Source organism: Tenrec ecaudatus, chromosome 1 (genome assembly GCF_050624435.1).
Source record: "Tenrec ecaudatus isolate mTenEca1 chromosome 1, mTenEca1.hap1, whole genome shotgun sequence".
Classification (NCBI taxonomy): domain Eukaryota; kingdom Metazoa; phylum Chordata; class Mammalia; order Afrosoricida; family Tenrecidae; genus Tenrec; species Tenrec ecaudatus.
This window is the reverse complement of record NC_134530.1, coordinates 10,418,698-10,436,899: the sequence shown is the minus strand read 5'-3', so window position 1 is coordinate 10,436,899 and position 18,202 is coordinate 10,418,698. Positions and strand designations below refer to the sequence as shown.

Here is an 18,202-nt window from a genome sequence, read left to right as displayed (position 1 = left end):
ATAGTGGATCCAAGCAAGACAAAATCCTCCACAACTTCAATCTTCTCCAAGCTCTGGGTTCTCGGTATGCACACCGCTGTACAGGCGTTGTTTTTTTTATACCTTCCTTCACCCAGGTTCCTCAGTAGCACTGGCCACACATCGAGGGCCCCCAAAATCAAATGGTGGTAGCGCTTACAGAACTGGACGCGGACAGCTCTCGGAGACTGTGTTGCACAAACAGTGAATCATCTCTTATTGTTGGTTCCAAGTTCTCCAGCACCTTCAGGAAATGCCAATATCTCTCCGAGGCAACGAGGCCCTCTCGACTATCCTCCTGTAAATTGCAGCGTTGCCATTCCCCATCTCGCTCCCTCATTCTTACTTTTCATCTGACCCCTTTCTCAACCCTGGCTTTATTTTCTGCTGCTTCCTCATGCATGATATGGTCCCCAAAGAGAGTCGCTGGCGCTGGGCAGTGGTTGAGCCCCTTGAAAAGTAGCCAATCCAACTTGAGATGTGCTGTGAATAGAAAAGACACACCAGAGTCTGAAGATCAAACCCCATCGAACCCTAAACCCATTGCCCTCAAGTCAACCCCGCCCTGTGGTAACCCTACACGGGGTTTTTTGAGGCTATAAACCTTTACTGGAGGAGCCAGCCTCATTTTTCTCCCACGGATCGCCTGCGGGGTTTGCACCTCTGCTCTTGAGGTTAGCCAGCCAACACAGAGCCCATCAGGCCACCGCAGATTCTAAAGACACGTCCAAATGAAGAAAAAAAAAGAGGGAAAAGCCTTCTTCATGTCTTATATTGGCTCCATTTCAAATGAATACTTCGGACGCAACCGAGTGACTAAAATGCGTTCTTAAAAGATGCGTTCTGAAAATCAAAAAAATAAATAAAAGATGCGGGATGTTGGCTTGCTCTTTTTGGAACAAGGCTATCAGAATATTGAAATCTCACAAATGGCTGCACCCGTGGCGCACTTGTATTTCTCCTAAGCGCTCATGCAGACCGTCAGCCCGATGAGTGTTCGGTTAAGTGACAGGCATCCAGTAGGCGCTCAATAAAATGTTAATGGGAATGTCAGAGGCCCAGGGAGGTCCGTTAGCTCTGGGCACATAGCTGGAAGCCTAACCACATCCCAGGCCCTGCTCCTCACACCACCGCCTCACAACACAGGAAACTGAGGCCAGGCTAGGTGACGTCAGCCCTTGCCCAACGGCACGCAGCGCGGAAACACCCGGTTTAGGATTCGAACCCGGGTCCTATCTCCTTACCTCTGGCGGAGTGACCGTTCCTACCTTGCAGGGCGGCAGGCCAAACAGCAGGTACCCGGCGGGTTCTCCATAAGGGCCGTCGCTTCTCGGCCTACCACCCGCAGCCGACCCCAGCCTCCACGGGACTGGACCTCAGCTCGCCCCTCCGCGGCCATCGCTGCTGTCGCTGCCGCCGCCGCTGCCGCCGCCGCTGCCCGCGTCTCCGCCGGCCGCCGAGCTCTTCGCGGACGGCGCCGACCGGAAGTTCCACCTTCTCGCGCGCCAGGGGCGCCGCGACAGCCGCGCTGACCAATGAGAAGCGGGCCGTGACGGGCGCTGGCCAATGGGCGCGCGCGCCGGGGGGGCGTGTCCGCGCCGCGGGCCGGAGCGGGTCGTGCGCGCTGAGGAGGAGCCGCCGCCTCGTCGCCGTCGCCGCCGCCGCCACCGCCGCTACCGAGGCCGAGCGGAGCCGTTAGCGCCGCGCCGCCGCCGCCCGCCCGCCCCAGAGAAGCCCCGGGCTCGCCCGCCCGCGCCCAGGTGAGGCGGGGGGACTTCGGCGGTGCCAGGCGGGGTAGGCCACGGCAGGCCTGAGTTCGCCTGGCCGGGCCGCGGGCGCCCGCGGGCCTGCACCGGCCGAGGCCCAGGCCGCGCTGGGCCGGGAGGGGACGCGCGCGAGACGCGGGCGGGCCGGGGGCGGCCGGTGTGGGCGCCGGCGACAGAGCCCGGGCCGGATTCCTCGACCGCCGCGAGGGGCGGACGCGGGGGACGCGGCGTGGGCACGCGCTGGAGGCCGGGCCGAGCGCAGGGCCCGGGCCCCGGCAGCCTGGGCGCCCGGGGGCGGGAGAGTGAAGCCAGAGGCGGGGGAATTGGGGAGCGCGTTCTGCGCGCAGAGGTCGCGCGCGGCCCCCGGACTCGCTCCCCCGGGAAATCTTCCAGATTCTTTTGTGGTCGTTGTCAGAGGACTGCGGCCGACGGAGGTCCTTTTTCGAAGCGCGCAACCCCCCCCCTCACCCCCAGGTTGTACGGGGGTCCTAGGAAGATGGGTTTTCGTTTTCTTCCACTTTATTTTTTTTCCTTGAGCGCCATCTCTAACAAAGCTGTTTTTGGGGCGTGTAGGACATTGGGATTTGTAAAATGTGTGTTGAAAATACAAACTGCACGCAGTTGAACAATAGGGCATGGATGCTCAACCTTCCTTTTCCGGTGCCTTCTGCTGCCTGGCTTATCAGAATGAGCCCAGGGACCTACTGTGTGTGGGGCAGTCAGGGAAGGGCGACCCAGGAGGGACAGAGCCCCCTGACTGAAAGTACTCTAGTGAGAGAGCCTGATGGCCATTGATCCCATAAGTGGAGAGCTGGGGGTTGATGAGGCCACGAAGGGTTTCTTAACCAGGCACTGCAGACACTTGGGGCCAGATAATTCTTGATGGGGGTTGTTGGTGATGCTTGCTGGCTTGTGCTTTATAGGCGTAGCTTCATCCTTGGCCTCCAACCGCTAACCACCACCACCACCAAAAAAAAAAGCAGCCATTGACATCGAGCGCATTTGACTCATAGAGGCCCTGGAGGAAAGGTTTCCCAAAGCTGTGTGATCTTTTCATACTGCCACATTTTTGAGCTGCCAAGTGCTTAACCACTGTGCTACCAGGTTTCCTCCACCTACTAGATGTCAGTAACATCCTTCTAATCGGGAGGCTCAAGTGTCGCCAGACATTGATTGCCACATCCCCTTAGAAGCAGAATTGCGGGGCCATGTGCCCCTCCGGCCCCATCATTTTACCCTGATGACCCCCAAGAGCTTGGACAGGTTGCCTGTGAGCTCCACCGTTAGTTTTCCTATCTGTAAAATAGGAGTACATGTGTGTTTGTGTGGATCTGGGAACACAGTTGAGAAACCCCTCCCAAACCAAGTGCCATCAGGCCCATTCCGACTCGTAGCAACCGTACAGGGCAGGATAGAACTGCCCTTGTCCATTTCTGAGACAAACTCTTTGTGAAAGTGGAAGGCTCCTCCTGTCTTTCCTGAGGAGCCACTGGTGGTTTCAAACAGCGAATCACTGTTAGCAGCCCAATGCACAACCACTCCGTCACCAGAGCACCTGGGAAACTCCTAGTATTGTGTCGAGTAGCCCTGGTGATACAGTAGGTTCAGCACCAGCCATTCCCCAGGAGCAAGCCGAGGCTTTCTCATAAAGAGATGCACTCTCGGGAACCCTACAAGATCACAATGTGTAAGAATCGACTGCGGCAGTGAGTAGCATTGTGCTGGGCACGGAATAAGTGATGTCACAAATAATTACCAGTATTTCTTGAGAATGAATGATATCCCTGACACACACCAGCACCTGCAGTGTTATTGCTCTTTCTCACTCAGTAATGACCAGTCTCAGCAAAGTTGCCCAGCCAGGATTTGGATTTGGGCTCCTTTCTGAACAGTCCTTACTCCTGACTAAGGGAGTCTTAATGGCGCTTACACAGGCAGTGCCCAAGTTACAACTGGCTTCTGTCCTGATGGCTCTTCGTTAGTTTTCTTTATTATTTCCTTCTGTTACCAGAGTAGGAGCCCTGGTGGCATAGTGGGTTACATGTTGGGCTGCTAACCAGAAGGTCAGCAGTTTGAAACCAGCACCTGCTCTGCTGGAACCTACTCTCCTAAAGAATCACAGTCTTGGAAATACACAGGGGCAGTTCCCCCCTGTCCTATACAGTTGCTATGAGTGGGAACCAGCTCGATGGGAGAGTTATTTTCAGTATCTACATAAGCCATAACAGTGAACATCTATGAAAGTCTGAGAATCCTATCAGCAAATTGCACTCTGCAACAGTATAATGTAGTACATGGGAAGTGGGGTGGGGGGTGCTTCAAAAAGTCCATGAGCATTTTGAGTTAAAAGATAATGGAAAATTTCCACAAACTTATCGAAGCTCTCTTTATGACGATTAGATACCCCCCCCATACACACACACACAAAAGGTTCCTAAGTACATTGGTCATGGCTGAAATTCGTCTTAAGTTAGGGACTGTCTCTGTTTTGATGAGGGTCCATGACATCCCGAGAGGCGATGTTTCCAGGAATTCCAGACACTTGTCATTGAGCATCAACTTCTAACAGCCTATTCCAAAACCCCTTAGCATCAAGGTCTGGGAAGAGATCAAGACCCACGCATCAAGTGTGGAGGGAAGGGATATGTAGGTGAGCGGCTGGTTTTGAACAGGGACAGACTGTCTGTCGGTCAGGATGGGTTGAGTCTGAGGTCAAGGGCCAGCATGTGGAAAATGAGGAAGTTGTGAAAATCCCATCTTCCTCGTCTGTGGCCTTCCTCCTGCGGCCATCCCTGCACTCCATCCACACTCCAGCCTGAATTCTTATTAAAGCCTTAGTGGCGTAGTGGTCATGCATTTGGCTGCTAACAGCGAGGTCGGCAGTTTGAAACCAGCAGCCACTCTGGGAGAAAGACTGAAATTTCTATTCCCATAAAGAGTTGTCTTAGAAACCCACAAGGGCAGTTCTACCGACTTCTAGGTCACGATGTGTCAGAATTGACTCGATGGCAGTGAGTTTTTTCAGTGTCTGATTGCACTGCGCCTGATCAAATGTGGAAAAACCGTAGAAACTGCTCAGTCCTCTCTGGGACCTGATGAGGTAAGGCAGCAGCCAGAGCTGGGGATTCTAGGGCCTTTTCACTCTAACCCTGCCCTCCTTTTGGGCCTCATCCGCCCAACCACAGTGTCTGGTGGCCTGTTGCTCTTACTGCCGGCCCTCCCCTCCTCCTCTGCTGCTGCTGCTGCCTGGCCCATCTCGGAGCTCACTCACCACTTGAAGTCTCCTCCAACTCCCACACTTCCTTCGCCCCCACCAGCATCAACTGTTCCTCACCGGCGTTCCGTTCCCATTCAGTTTACTGAAGCAAAGGAAACGCTCTGTGGTGAGGGAAGTGCAGTTCTTCCCGTGGCCACTAGGTGGCAGCGGTGAAGCAGTGAGGCCAGCGGAGGCTTTGGGTTGGCCGAAGGCAGAAAGAAAACCAGCTTTGATCCACAGCCGTGTACTAGCAGCTGTGGGGGCAGCCCGGTCATTCTCTTGTCTGGGGAATGTGGGGGTCGTTATGCACTGGCTGGTAAGGAAGCCCTGAAAGATCAATGAAGGCCTCCTGGAGGTAGTGAGGCCATTAGCCAGGCAAAGAGCAGTGACCCCAGGGCAGGATTTTGCATCTGGCAGGAATGCCCTCTGGGAAGCTACAGAGTGGGTAATGCCTTGGTTTGGTACTTCAGGGGCTAAAAGGTTGAGGTGAGCTGAGGCAGGAGTGAAGGTGAGGCAGTCAGACTGGGGAGCTGTATGCCCTAGGATTTACCCTGGAGATTGGGCCAGGGGTGACCATTGAACATTAGCAGTCAGAAAAAGCCAGGTAGTGTCATTTGCTCACAGGAAGAAGGACTGGAGGGGGTAACATTGAAGGCCAGTCTGGTTACTAGTCCCCACCACCCACCACCACCACCCCAGTAGGTAGGAAGAATTGTGAATCCAAACCAGATTGGAGAGGAGACCCAATGAGTAGGCGACACAGGACTCTATCATAGGTGGGTGTGGGCGATGACGCCTGGTCTCTGCCTAAGGGGCTGGATGGGAGAGTTACCCAGTAACTACAGAGACAGGGCAGCTGCTCCCTCAGATTCCCTGTACTTCTTGTGAGAATACACAGTCAATCACTGGTGGGTGGGCAGAATGGGAAGGTCATAAGCAGCACCCATATGTAGAAGGAGCCTGGGTGTGCGGTGGCTACACATCCAGCTGTTAAGCGAAAAGGTGGCAGTGTAAACCCCCCAGTGGGTCCGCAGAAGGAAGAAAGTTGTGGCAGTCTGCTTCTGTGTTTACAACCTTGGAACCCCTCACTCAAAAAACTCATTGCCGGCTAGTCGAATCCAGTTCAAAGTAACCCTACAGGACAGACTAGAACTGTCCTTGTGGGTTTCTAAGACGAAGTCTTTATGGGAGTAGAAAGCCTTGTCTTCTCCCTTAGAGCACCTGGTAGTTTTGAATAGCCGACTTTGTGGTTAGCAGTCCAGTGCATCTTCCCTATGCCACCTGGGGAAACCTAGCAGAGCTGTTTTCCTCTGTACTGTAGGGTCACTATGAGTCTGGATTGACTTGACGGCAATGGGTTTGGATGGTTTTTTTCCCAGTTCAAGGGGTATAAATAGTTCAAATCTGGCTGGGTCAGTTCATAAGAAAAGCCTGGAGACCCTTTCAACAACAACAAAAAAACAGCCATTGAAAACTACAGAACAAGGACTGCAGCACCAACAGATAACCCGCACACCCATGTTCATCACATTCTTCACAAGAGCATGAAGATGCAGACAACCGTCGCCACCGGTGGAGGAAGGGTTAATGAACTTGGGTACAGGCACGCAGTGGAATCCTACACTTTGCTCAAGAAGACTGCTGCACGTGTGGAATGGGATTTGGAGCACATTAAGCTGAGTGAAGTTAATCAGACAAAAGCACAAATATTGTAGGAGGCCAATATTATTTGGGGGGATGGAAACCAGAAAAGGTTTTCATACCGAAAGAAAAAGAACTTTGATGGCTCCCAGGGCTGGGAGGAGAGGGGAAGCAATAGACTGGTGGGTAGGCAGGGGTTAACTTGTGTGAAGGGAAGGACAGTATCCTACTGGCGCGGAGGAGATGTGGGCAAAGGTGGGTGGGCCAAGCCCTAGGGTGGTTTGAGAACTTGTTGAATGCAAAAAGGATGATGCACAGTAAAAGTAAAAACCACACAGAAGCCCTCTTTGGAGAGCACCTGGGGATCCATCCTTCTCAGTCAGTGTGCAGGCAGGAACTGGACTGGGGCTCTGCTGGCTAAGGGTATATGGAGGCCTCACTTCTTTCCGAGGGCCCCCACCACCACCCTTCTATCTCCTGGCTCACCAGAGCCTCGGGGAATTGCCACTTTCAGCCACCACGTCATCATGGATTGATTACAAGCAGTTTCACCGCCTGTTCACTGTCCTAGGGCAGTGGTTCTCAACCTTCCTGCTGCGTGACCTTTTAATACAGTTCCTCAGTGACCCCCTAACGATAACATTTTTGTTGCTACTTCATAACTGTAATTTTGCTACTGTTATGAATCAGCGACCCCTGTGAAAGGATTGTTCAACCCCCGAAGGGGTCGAGACCCAGGAATTGAGAACCACTGCTCTACCTCCAAAATCCCTGCGGAGCCTGGCGATGCAGCTCCTGGAAGCACACACTCTCTGGGGACACACTGTCGCAGCAGGGCAAGGAAGGAGCCCAGGGGTGGTGAAGCCAGCCACCAGGACTGAGGGGCTGTACGGAGCACTGGAGAAGGCAAGGTGCTGAGGGTAAGCGCCCCCCGGAGACCTGGCAGGGACTTGAGCAAGACGGGCGGTTAGAAGGCAGGGCCGGTGGGGGAAACAGCGCAGGTGGGACAGTGGCAGAACTTGGACCTTGATGAGCTGTAGAGGTGGGTGCGGTGGCTTAGGGATCAAGTGTGGCTATGCCATGAAATGAAGTAGCTCAGGGTCCAGGGAGTTTGAAGCATGGGGCCTGGGTCCCCTTGGTTTGTGGGTGATGCAGGAGGATAGAGGGTGGAAGTGGAATAGGTTCCCAGCACTAGCCCATTCAACCAAGATTATGGGTGCGATTTAGAGCCAGCTCAGATCCACCCAGCAGCACCTCAGAAGAAAGACCTGGCAATCTGAAAGACCACACCTTGAAAACCCTGCAGAGCACAGGTCTGACACACATGGGCTTGGGTCAGAATCGACCTGACAGCAGTTATCTTGTTTCGGCCTGCCACTTAGCAGTGCTGCAGGGGTGACAGACTAGTGCTTCCAGTTCCTCCCAGTGTGTCTTGTCACTTGACATGCTGCACCTACAAGTCTTGCCTGGGCTAACACGGCTGGATTTGGTGGGGCCCAGGGTCATCCATAATGGAACCCGATATGAGGTGGCTTCCAGCATCCCAAGGAAAAGGGGCATAGATCCCCTCTTTGGTGGTGTATACGACAGGGAAGCATGTGGTGGTTACAGTAGTTGAGTCATCGCCAACTTGTGGTGACCAGGTATGTAGTAATGGGATGCAGCATTGCTAGGTCCTGCCCATCTCGGCTGACTCGGTCAGCTGAAGTATACTGTCCCAGTGACTGCATCAGCCCATCTCCCCTTTGCTGCTCCTCCCCCCTCTCTACTGCCTGCTGCCCGGCTCCAGTGGTAGTCCTTGCTGACAATGTGTCCCGGAGTGTCAGACGAGGTCTAAGCCATAGGATTTTCGCTGTTGATTTTTGGACAGCAATTGCCAGGTCTTGCTTCATAACCCACCTTAGTTTGGTGGCACCTCTGAGACCCCAAGGGAGCCCGCTGCTGGCCTGTGTGCAGCACCACAGCAACGCAGGCTGCCACAGCTCCACATACTGACAGGCTAGGGGTGGGAGGAGGTGGTCACACTCCAGGCCTGGAGCTGGGGCCCCCTGGGAGGTGCCCACTGCCTAGTACTAGAGGGAGTATTAAAACAGCTCACACTTGTTTGCCTCCACAGTCTGGGGTCTTCTTACTGTCCCCTGGTAAAGTCCCACGGCAGGAGCCTCAAGCAGCCAGGAAAAAGCCCGGTCTTAGCTGGGCTGGGGAGCTGGCCTAGTCCCCAGAGCCACCTTGGCGATGGAATAGCTGTGATTTCTCTGGTGCTTCCCTGTGCTGCCCTCCCTCCCCCAGCCATGGGAAGTAGAGAGGACACAGCTGCACTGGTCCCCCGAGTCCTTGCTGCGCATGGCTGTTAGAACTGGGTCAGGATGTATGTTCAGCTCTTGGTCTGGCCCCAGAGCGGTCCTTGGGTGACTTCATTCCTAAGACTTTTGCCTTGAAGAACACAAGTCATCTTAGGTTGTGGCAAAGGGCAGGGTCAAGCCTGGGGACTGATTTGGCTGTTCTACTTGTGTTTGGCCCAGATAGTGTAGAAAGCATGACCTGAGGCTATAAAATGAGCCTGTTCTCAACATAACCTAATAGGAGCCACCCCTGCTGCCCTGCTCTGTATGCCTCACTTGTGTGTATTTCTGTCGCATAGATAGATCTGTACATACATCTTTCCTCCATGCACAGTGGAATCTGGCTAGTGCAAATGGCTAATGCCCTCGCCTGCTAACCAAAAATGTAGCGATTCAGGTCCACCCAGAGGCGCCTCAGAAGAAAGGCCTGGTGATCTACTTCCCCTAGTCGGCCTCTGCAGACTTTGTGGAGCCCATTGCACTTGGATTCACATGGGACCCCAGGAGTCAGAATGCAGTCAGTGTTCTCTAGATGTCAACAGCGTTGCCCAAGCCAGGACTCCAAGACCAGGGCTGAGGCCCTCAGAGAGGTCAGACAGGTCCAGTTACTGGACCATTTACCCATCAGTAGGAATCGGAGGTCAGCAACCAAGAGGGAGACCCATGACTTGATGATGGCACAGGGCTACACAGTTGCTATGACCTGGCAGCCCCTCACAGTGAGGGCCACACAGGACTTAGGGGACACCCAGGTTTTCCTTCCTGATCCTGCAGCAGACTTGGATTCTTCAGAACAGTGGTTCTCAACCTGTGGATTGTGACCCCATTGGGGATCAAATGACTCACAGGGGTCGTTGATTCGTAACAGTAGCAAAATTACAGTTTTGAAGCAGTAACCATAATTTTATGGTTGGGGAAATTACAGTTATGAAGTAGTAACAAAGATAATGTTATGGTTGGGGAGTCATCATCACATGAGGACCTGTATGAAAGGGTCGCAGCATCAGGCAGGTTTAGAACCCCTGGTTTAGAATGTTCACCTTTGTTCGCATGAAAAGAAATGTGCCAAACCTGCACGATTCTTAGACCAGCGTGCTCTGGCGTGACACCCTGGGTTTGCCCTTGGATGTGTGCTTACTGCCCGAGGGACTCACACAGTAATACGGTGTGCGCCTTGGGGAGACCCTAAAGCTGAGTGGGAGGGGGACAACAAGGAAACAAGGGCATCAAAGACACTGCACTTGAGGATTTGGGGGGCCCTAGAGAAGCAGGTGAGGCCATGAGTAAGCTAGTGTGGCCTTGATGTGGATCCCAAAGCCACAGAAACCTGGCACTCCTGCATCCCCCTGTGTCACAGCGGGACTGAGCACCCCCTGGCTTTTCTTGGCTGAATCTTCATAGACAGCTGAATTAGCCTTTTATTCGTTTATTTTTGCTGCTCACGGCGCATGGAAGTTGCCAGATTCTCAGCAATAAGAACAAACTGCTGTTCCTCCAAGGCCCTCGTGTGATCCCAGCACAGGACAGAGCAGAGCTGGGCTGACTCGCTGCTACTAAATATGCTGAGTGAGGGGGACAGACAGTAGTCTGGCAAGCTGAGAGGGACAGCCTTTCAAATCACAGGTGGGTGGCAGTGGAGGTCCCTTGGGGTTGGAGCCAGTGGGGAACAGAACTGCTTTGGTCTAGGATCCCACTGGAGAAGAGACCTGAGCAGGTGGGCTGGCACCCCCAACACAACGAAACTGTTCTACACTGTCAGGGCTGGGACCCCTCCATGCACGAGATCGTTCACTCTTCTGTTGCAGCCACTCTAGTAGGTGTGTGGTGGTGTTTCACTGGGTCTTCGTTTGCATTTCCCTTACATCGGAGTTCTGATTGTGTGTGGGGTGGGCATTTTGCTTGCTAACCCCAAGGTCACTGGTTCAACCCCACCAGTCAGTCTTCAAGAGAAGATAACAGTGTGTGCCCCTGTAAGAAGCCCCTGCAGCGGGTCGCTGTAAGTTGGAACCAGTTCATGGGCAGTAAGTTGGGTTTTTACCCTTTTTTGGGAGGGGGGTTACTTTTTTAATGGCAGTGATATTGAGCATCTTTTTATATGCTATTCCACCATCTGTGTATCTTCTAAGATACAGTGTCTGTTCAAATCTTAGGCTACTTGAAAATGTGAGTTCTTTCTTTTCTTACTGATAAGTTTAGCTTGGGTTACGCTTTGGGCTGCTAACCAAGTGAGCAGTTTGAAGCCACTATTCGCTCTGAGAGCACGATGAAGCTTGCTACTCTTGTAAAAAGTTACAGTATGGCCTCAAGTAGAAGCCGACTCGAATGTCAGCCAAGGCACCTAATTTTACCACAATAACTGCATTAAAAATGGGCTGAAAAAAACTTGGCTTAATCACGAGTATATGCAGCACATTCTCAGAAACCCACAGGGGTGGTTTTATCCTGTCCTACAGGGTCGCTACAGTGTCACAGTGGAACAGAATTCTCTTAGTGGCAGTACATTTGGAGCTTGGGGGAAGCTTTGGGAATTTTTCCTCCCGAAATAGGAGGCAGCTTCAGCAAGTATTTGAGAAAATTCCATTATACTTCAATGCCAATTCCAGATAAACTTTTTGAAGCTCCCTTGCAATCCTAGACGGGAGTTCTTTTTTCAAATGTGTGCTCTGCCACACTTTTGAAATCTTAAATCATCGCAAAGCAGATGTTTTCCATTATGATGATGTCCAATGTATCCCTTTTTTTATAGGGTGGGCTTTTGGTGTCATGTGTAAGAACTCTTTCACCTAATCAAACGTCACTAAGATTTCCTCCCAGGAGTTTTATAGTTTCACCAACTAGAACAAGGGTTGCTAAACCTTTTCTGTAAGAAATGGCTGATGGTAAATATTTTAGGCTGTATGGCCCACAGGGTCTCTGTTGCTACTTCTCAGCTCGCTCATTTTATGGAGGAGCCGCCAGGTCATAAGTAAACCAATAAGCGTGTCTGTGTGCCAATAAAACTGTATTTATAAAACCAAGCAGTGGGCCAAATTTAGACCCCAGGCTGTAGCTTGGCAACCTGTGTTAGTTCACTTTTTGTAGAGAACACCCCCTCTGGAGAGTAAGAGTTGGGTCCATGTTGTGCAGTTGATTATCACTGAAAGCCAGATGTACGAGTCGATGCCTGGCTCTTAGGAGAGGGTAAAGACCAAGAGGGGATGAGAGGCAGAAGAGAAATGGTGGGCACACTTCTGGGATAAACGTGTATGTGTGTGTGTGTGTGTGTTGTTCATGTGTCTTGTGGCCACAATTGGTTTAATATTTGTGGCCCTTTTTGGTCAGCCTCTAGTGGTCCCATTCTTTCTCCTGAAAACTGGTATTTCTTTAGCCCCCGGCCCTTAGCCCAAATAGTGTGTATGAGGGGGCTTCAAAAAGTTTATGGGGAAATGGAATGAAAAGAGACAGGAAAAAGTTCTTCCACAGGTTTTGAAGTCCCCTTCTTTTTAGATTGGGCCTCAGGCTCACTCAGCAGCCCCGGTGCTGATCTTTCCCTCATGGACTACCTTCACACAGGTGAAGCAGCCTCTTGCTGTGCCGAGCCCCCGGGAGGCACCCAGAGCCTGAGCCCATCACTCCCGACCTGCAGCAACCCTATGGGACAGTAGAACTGCCCTAGAGCCTTGCTAACACTGCAAGCTTTTCTGGGACCAGGTGGGCAGGCCCAGGGCCTTCCTTAGCTTTTCTTTTACATATTTGATCCTAGCCTGTTTTAGCAAGATCTGGGAGCCTAGACCCATTTGAAATAATTGGTAGAAATTGTGGTCTGGCCGTTGCAGGAACTGTGCATGCCGTCTGTGGAGGGGTAGGGAGACCTGAAGCATTTCCCCAAGAATAAACTGTACCTCCCCTGAGCCACGTGGGCACGCTCTGAGAGAGGGCTCGATCCCTATGGATCAAGGGCCAGGTTGCATTTAAAGAAGGCAGCATGCTCCTGACCTGGGACCTGGACCCCCACTGAGTCTGCAGATGGGGAGACCCACAGGAGGACATGGCCTGTGTGTTTTGAGACCAGTGGATTGGGGGGAAGACCCAAGTGATTCCTAACCAATACACCTCATGCTCAGCTTCTACCAATCTGCCCATGGAAGCTGACGTCCTACAGCTTCAGCGGAGTTTCTAGACTGGAGCTAGGAAGAAAGGCCTGGCAACCAACTTCGAAAAATCTTTTAGTGAACAGCAATGGAGGCAGCATTTCATTTCATTGTGTTTGGAGTTGCCATGAGCCTGGGGCAGGGACTAGAGGGGGCAACTCTTAACAGCCATATGAGGGAGGGGCAGGTGGGCTGACAGAACACCTGGACTTGGAGAGTGGGGTTGGGGTGGACCTCTGCTGACTTACATGGAGTCCCTGCGCCAATAGCAGTCAGGCCTGGGCTGCCCCAACGGGTCATCAATCCAAACTGCTTTCTTACCTCTGTCACCACATCTGCAGGCCACAGAACAGTATCTAGAGTTAGGCAGTGAAAAGTGTCCGTGGCATGCCCCTCAGCCCAGCTGGAATCAGTAGAGAGTCGTAAGAAACACCCCGGAGAGTTCTAGAGAGCTGGCCCAGCCCTTTGGTGCTGAAGGAGAGGCAAGTGTCTGTGCAGCCCTCTTAGTGGATGTGGGCGACCCATCTATCATTGTGGAAGGCTCTCCAGGCGCACGCCCCCCTGAGTGCCGTCTTCTGACAATGACTGACTGGATCTCTCCTTTTCTTTGCAGATTAAAAGAAAGGAAGAAAAATACCATGTCTAATGGTTATGAAGACCACATGGCCGAAGACTGCAGGGAGGACATCGGGAGAACAAATCTGATCGTCAACTATCTCCCACAGAACATGACGCAGGATGAGCTGCGGAGCCTCTTCAGCAGCATCGGGGAGGTGGAGTCCGCCAAGCTGATCCGGGACAAAGTAGCAGGTAAAGAAGCCGGGCACCCGCCATGCCAGGCTGATGTGCAATTTGATCTCCCTTGCTTTGGGTCCACTGTCCTGGCCCCCAAGAATCCTTGAGTGGTGGTCATGGTTAATGTGCTCGACTGCTCAGGTTGGTTTGTGGTTTGGCTCTACCCAGAGGTGCCTTGAAAGAAAGGCCTGGTGCTTTGCTTCTGAAAAATCAGCCCCTGACAACCCCCATGGAGCACAGTTTGGCTTGTGGATCAGACTCAACTAGAGAGCGACTGGGCTAGACTAGTCCCAGGTTCTCAAAAGAGACAGAATCCATTCGTAAGGCAAGAGCTTGTATCACATTAGGCATTGGGAGGAGACTGAGGGCATTTGCTCATGGGGCTGCTAAGGGTGCTGTGGGCAGTTCAGACTCACCCCGCCGGAGTGGGTGAGGCCGGCTGCTCCCGGGACAATTGAGGGTCTCGGAAACCCTAGGAAGTGGTTCTGCTCTGTCTGTCCTTCAGGGTTGTAACCAATTTGTTGGAAGCGGGTGGTTCTGGTTTCTGTTCAGGGGGCTTTAAAATTCTGGGCTGTCTCCAAGTCCTTGCCCTCTTCAGGGGGGGTGGGGGTCCTGAGCCCCAGTGCTGCTTCTGAGCCTTGGTGCCACCTGTCCCCGTGGTGTGGTCTGGGAATAACAGGAGCTGTGAAGGTGAGAAGACTCAACTTTGGTGAGACCTGTTGGAAGGAGATAGGCTTTACGACCTGGGGAAAGCTGTAAGCGCCCTTTGGAAGTCACCTCAGTTCACAGAGAAAACTTAGCAAGCCTGCACACAGCTGCTGGTTCCGCTCCACCTCCTGGGCATGCACGTGCCCCTCCCTCCACTATGATAACGGGACACCTGCCCTGTGGGGCTCGTCAGGCTGCCTTCTTTACAGAAGCCAAGCACTACCTCTCCCCGCTCCTCACCCCAGCAGCTGGGGAGGTGAAGGTGTGGGGTCTTTGGAAAGCCCTGTCACATCTGTCACCTTGCCATCAGGGTGGAACCATCACTACCTGTCCCTGGGCTGGGCCTCCAAGTCTTCTGCCCCTTGCCCTTTTGTATGTGGCTCAGGCAGAACCCCAGCTCTGGGGCCGTTCAATAAAGCCTCCAGATGGAGCTCAGGCTGCCTGCTCCACCAAGGGCAGACCTGGCATCCCAGCCAACAGACACCTGCCAATCAAACCCCACACCTGGCCCCTTGCTCCTCGCTTCTCCATGACTTCTTCCTCCAGGCCCTTTGCTCTCAGCCGATTTCCCCTGTACCCCCTGCTCTCTTGGAGCCAAAGACTGGCAAGTAGCCTGTTGTCCTGGGTTTCTTGAATGACCCTTCAGACTCCTGACACCCTCTCCACCACCCATGCAGGACCCTCACCTCCTGCTTGCTCTTCATATAAAAATTATGTTCTACATGTCAAACCTATGGCTTGTTGTCTCTTTTTTTGCGTGCAGCTCAGTGCCATTAATTGCAGACCTCATGTTACTGATCCTCCACCACGATCCTCTCCCCTTTGAGCAGTGCCTCCCATTCCTCTCCTCATTGCGCACAGTGGTCCGCCCTCATTTCACTTGGCACATTTGCACCGGCCCACAAGGACCAGCACCTCCCTCCACGGGCCGGTCACACTGTTAGTAGACGTCTGTTGACAGATACCTGCATCATGTCCACCTTTTTAGGACTTAGCCCTAGGGGTTGGTGTGCAGGGTCCATGTGTCCTCAGAGTCATGTAGATGCTGTCACTCTTGAAAAATCACTGCCTTTGAGTTGACATGGACTCATAGCAACACTGTAGGTCTGAGTAGATCTTCCCCTGTGAATTCCTAAGACTTAATTCTTCCTTGTCTGTCTCTCCACGGAGCGGTAAAGTACCAGACTTGCAGATCAGCAGCGCAGCATATAACTACTGACCCTGACACACACACCCCTCCCGGGCTCCTCTTGATGAAATCACCAAATTGCTTTCCCAGCTGCACTACTCTGACCCAGCAAGCAGTGGACGGGACCGGTCTGCCGCATCCTTAACACGTGGCTGGTACCTGCCTTGGTGTGGTTTCAAGTGTGATCTCCAGTGGGGTGATGAGCGGTTTCCCATGTCCATGTTCACTATCGGAGATTTTCCTTGGAGGAGTGAGTGCTCAAGTCCCCACCACCTGCATTTGCGGCACTGGTCTCTATGCTTGGGTTGGATGATCCTTGGGCTGCTCAGCCTGTACAGGTAGGATGTTGGGTGCTGAGCAGCAACCCTGGCCTTCTACACACACACCCTCAGGCAGCATCCCCAGTGAAAGCCACTGTTCTGGCTATTGGCTCTGCCCCTCTCCCCTCCACAGAGCTGGCTGGTTCTGGTCACCTTGCCTTTCTTGAGCCACACATTCCCAGCTTCTCCCTGCCCCAAGCCCTGCCAGGCTCCATCTCCTGCCAGCTTCTCCTCCCTGCCTTTATCTCCCATTTCTCCCCCAGCCCCCTTTCCTCTTCCCAGACCTGCACTCTGGTAGCAGACTCCCACGGCTCACTGCTACTCTGAGCCCGACTCCTCTAGACTGGCCTCCCAAGCACCCTGCTAGCCTGCTACTCACTGTCCTGGGTCCCCACCCTAGCAGGGTCCCCACCAGCCATCCACACAAGATCTCTGACATGCATCCTGGTGCTGGTCTTTCTGGATGCTTTTTTTGACTCGTGTCTTTTCTTTGATCACCCCTGCCCTACATCAGAACACCAGGCTCCCTGGCCTGCACTCCTGCACTGGCCTCCTGGTCCACCCCTGTGCTCTCCCTACCACCCAGGGGTCTTTTGACAACCTAGGCCTGCTTCAGCACTGCTGGGTGCCCATGGGCCTACACCTGGGTCTTTCTAGCATGATGTGTCAATGGAATTCTTGAAGGCAAAAAACCCAGCTCCAAACCAAGAGCCTGAAGTCAGTTCCAGCTCCTGGCGACCCACATGGGTGTGCAGAGTAGAGCTTTGCTCCAAAGGTTGGTCACTGGCTGAGTTTTCAGAGGTAGATGATTGCCAGACCTTTTTTCTGAGGCCCCACCTCTGGGTGGACTCACCTCCTACATTTTGGAACATTTGTAAATGGTCACCTGATGGGTGCTTCCCGAGGTACCTCCAGTCACATGACATACAGTCACAGTTTTCCCAGTGTCCCCACTGTAGACAGGACCCTGGCATCATGTGCTCGCCAGCCTCCTACATAGAGCCACTTCCTGGCTGTGATCCCGCTGATCCCATCCTGCCAACCCCTTGTAGACCGACAACTTCTTCCCAGCTGACTCCTCCCCTGGGCCCTTCCTGGGAGTGGGTGGTGTGAAGTGGGTGAGCCCTTCCAAGGTCCCTTGTGCCAGCCCCCATGAGGGTGACTTCTCTTCTGCCTGTGTGAGTCCAGATAGTGGAAGTGTGTCTGGCGTGTCTCTTGATCGGTAAAGTGCTTCGCAGATGCTGTATTTTTGACTCATTGAAAGCTGTTGAGCATGCCTGTTGGCGCCAATTTTCCCAGTATCCTCATGATACTGCAAACTTTTCCATGCAACTTCATATGTACTAGAAACCCTGAAACTTTAGGAGCTCCCTGTCCTGGAATATTAGCCACATTGTCAAGCTCTGGAGCAGGTCCCGATATGTCAGGGCCTGCCTGTTCTGACCTCCAGGGCGGCAGTGCAGGCTCACCCAGCAGTACCTGAAGGAAGGCCTGGAAAGCATGGAGAGCCGTTGCCACAGTGTAACTCATGGCCCTGAGTCGAGATTGGTTGGCCAGCAGCGGGTTCGGCTGCTTTTGCTGCTTCTGTGGTAATGTTCCCTCCTGGTCCTCTGTCCGTTTTCTTTCCTTGAGGCCTAACTAGTGAGCTCACCCCCTTCCTCACCTGCTGGCTGGCTGTCAGTGACAGCCCTTGTGCACTCATGGTCCCTTATAAGAAGGAGTGGGCTGTGCCCACCTCCCAAAAGATAGAAGGGGCTTTCTTGCTAGCTCCTCTCCCTCCATGATGCCCCTGAGGGAGTTTCCCGGCTGTCTGACTGCTCGGCTGCAAGTCAAGACCAGGCTGAGAGAGAGGAAGGGGTTGGAAAGGCATGAACATTGGACTGGGGTGCTGAGGGGGCACCTGTGGGCATGAGCCGTGCCTCCCACAGTGGCAGGGTCCCTCCTGAGGACAGGCTGATGCGCTGGGCATGGCAGGAATTAAAGAAGGGGGCTGGAGTTATTCATTGTCCTTGGATGCTAACCTGCCAGCAGAGCCTC

General features: G+C 53.3%; 1 protein-coding gene across 2 annotated transcripts in view; it reads left to right on the top strand.

Moving 5' to 3' along the window:
• Positions 1-18,202, top strand: part of ELAVL1 (ELAV like RNA binding protein 1) — a 47,010-nt gene that overhangs the window by 12,617 nt on the left and 16,191 nt on the right. Inside the window, exons 1-2 of one of the 2 annotated variants that reach the window (XM_075546161.1) lie at positions 1,621-1,778; positions 13,767-13,963. In XM_075546161.1, the coding sequence (XP_075402276.1) occupies positions 13,792-13,963 (172 nt within the window). In that variant the 5' untranslated portion in view covers positions 1,621-1,778; positions 13,767-13,791. Of the gene's footprint in view, positions 1-1,620; positions 1,779-13,766; positions 13,964-18,202 lie in introns of those variants that run through there. The other variant, XM_075546169.1, reaches the window with a different exon arrangement.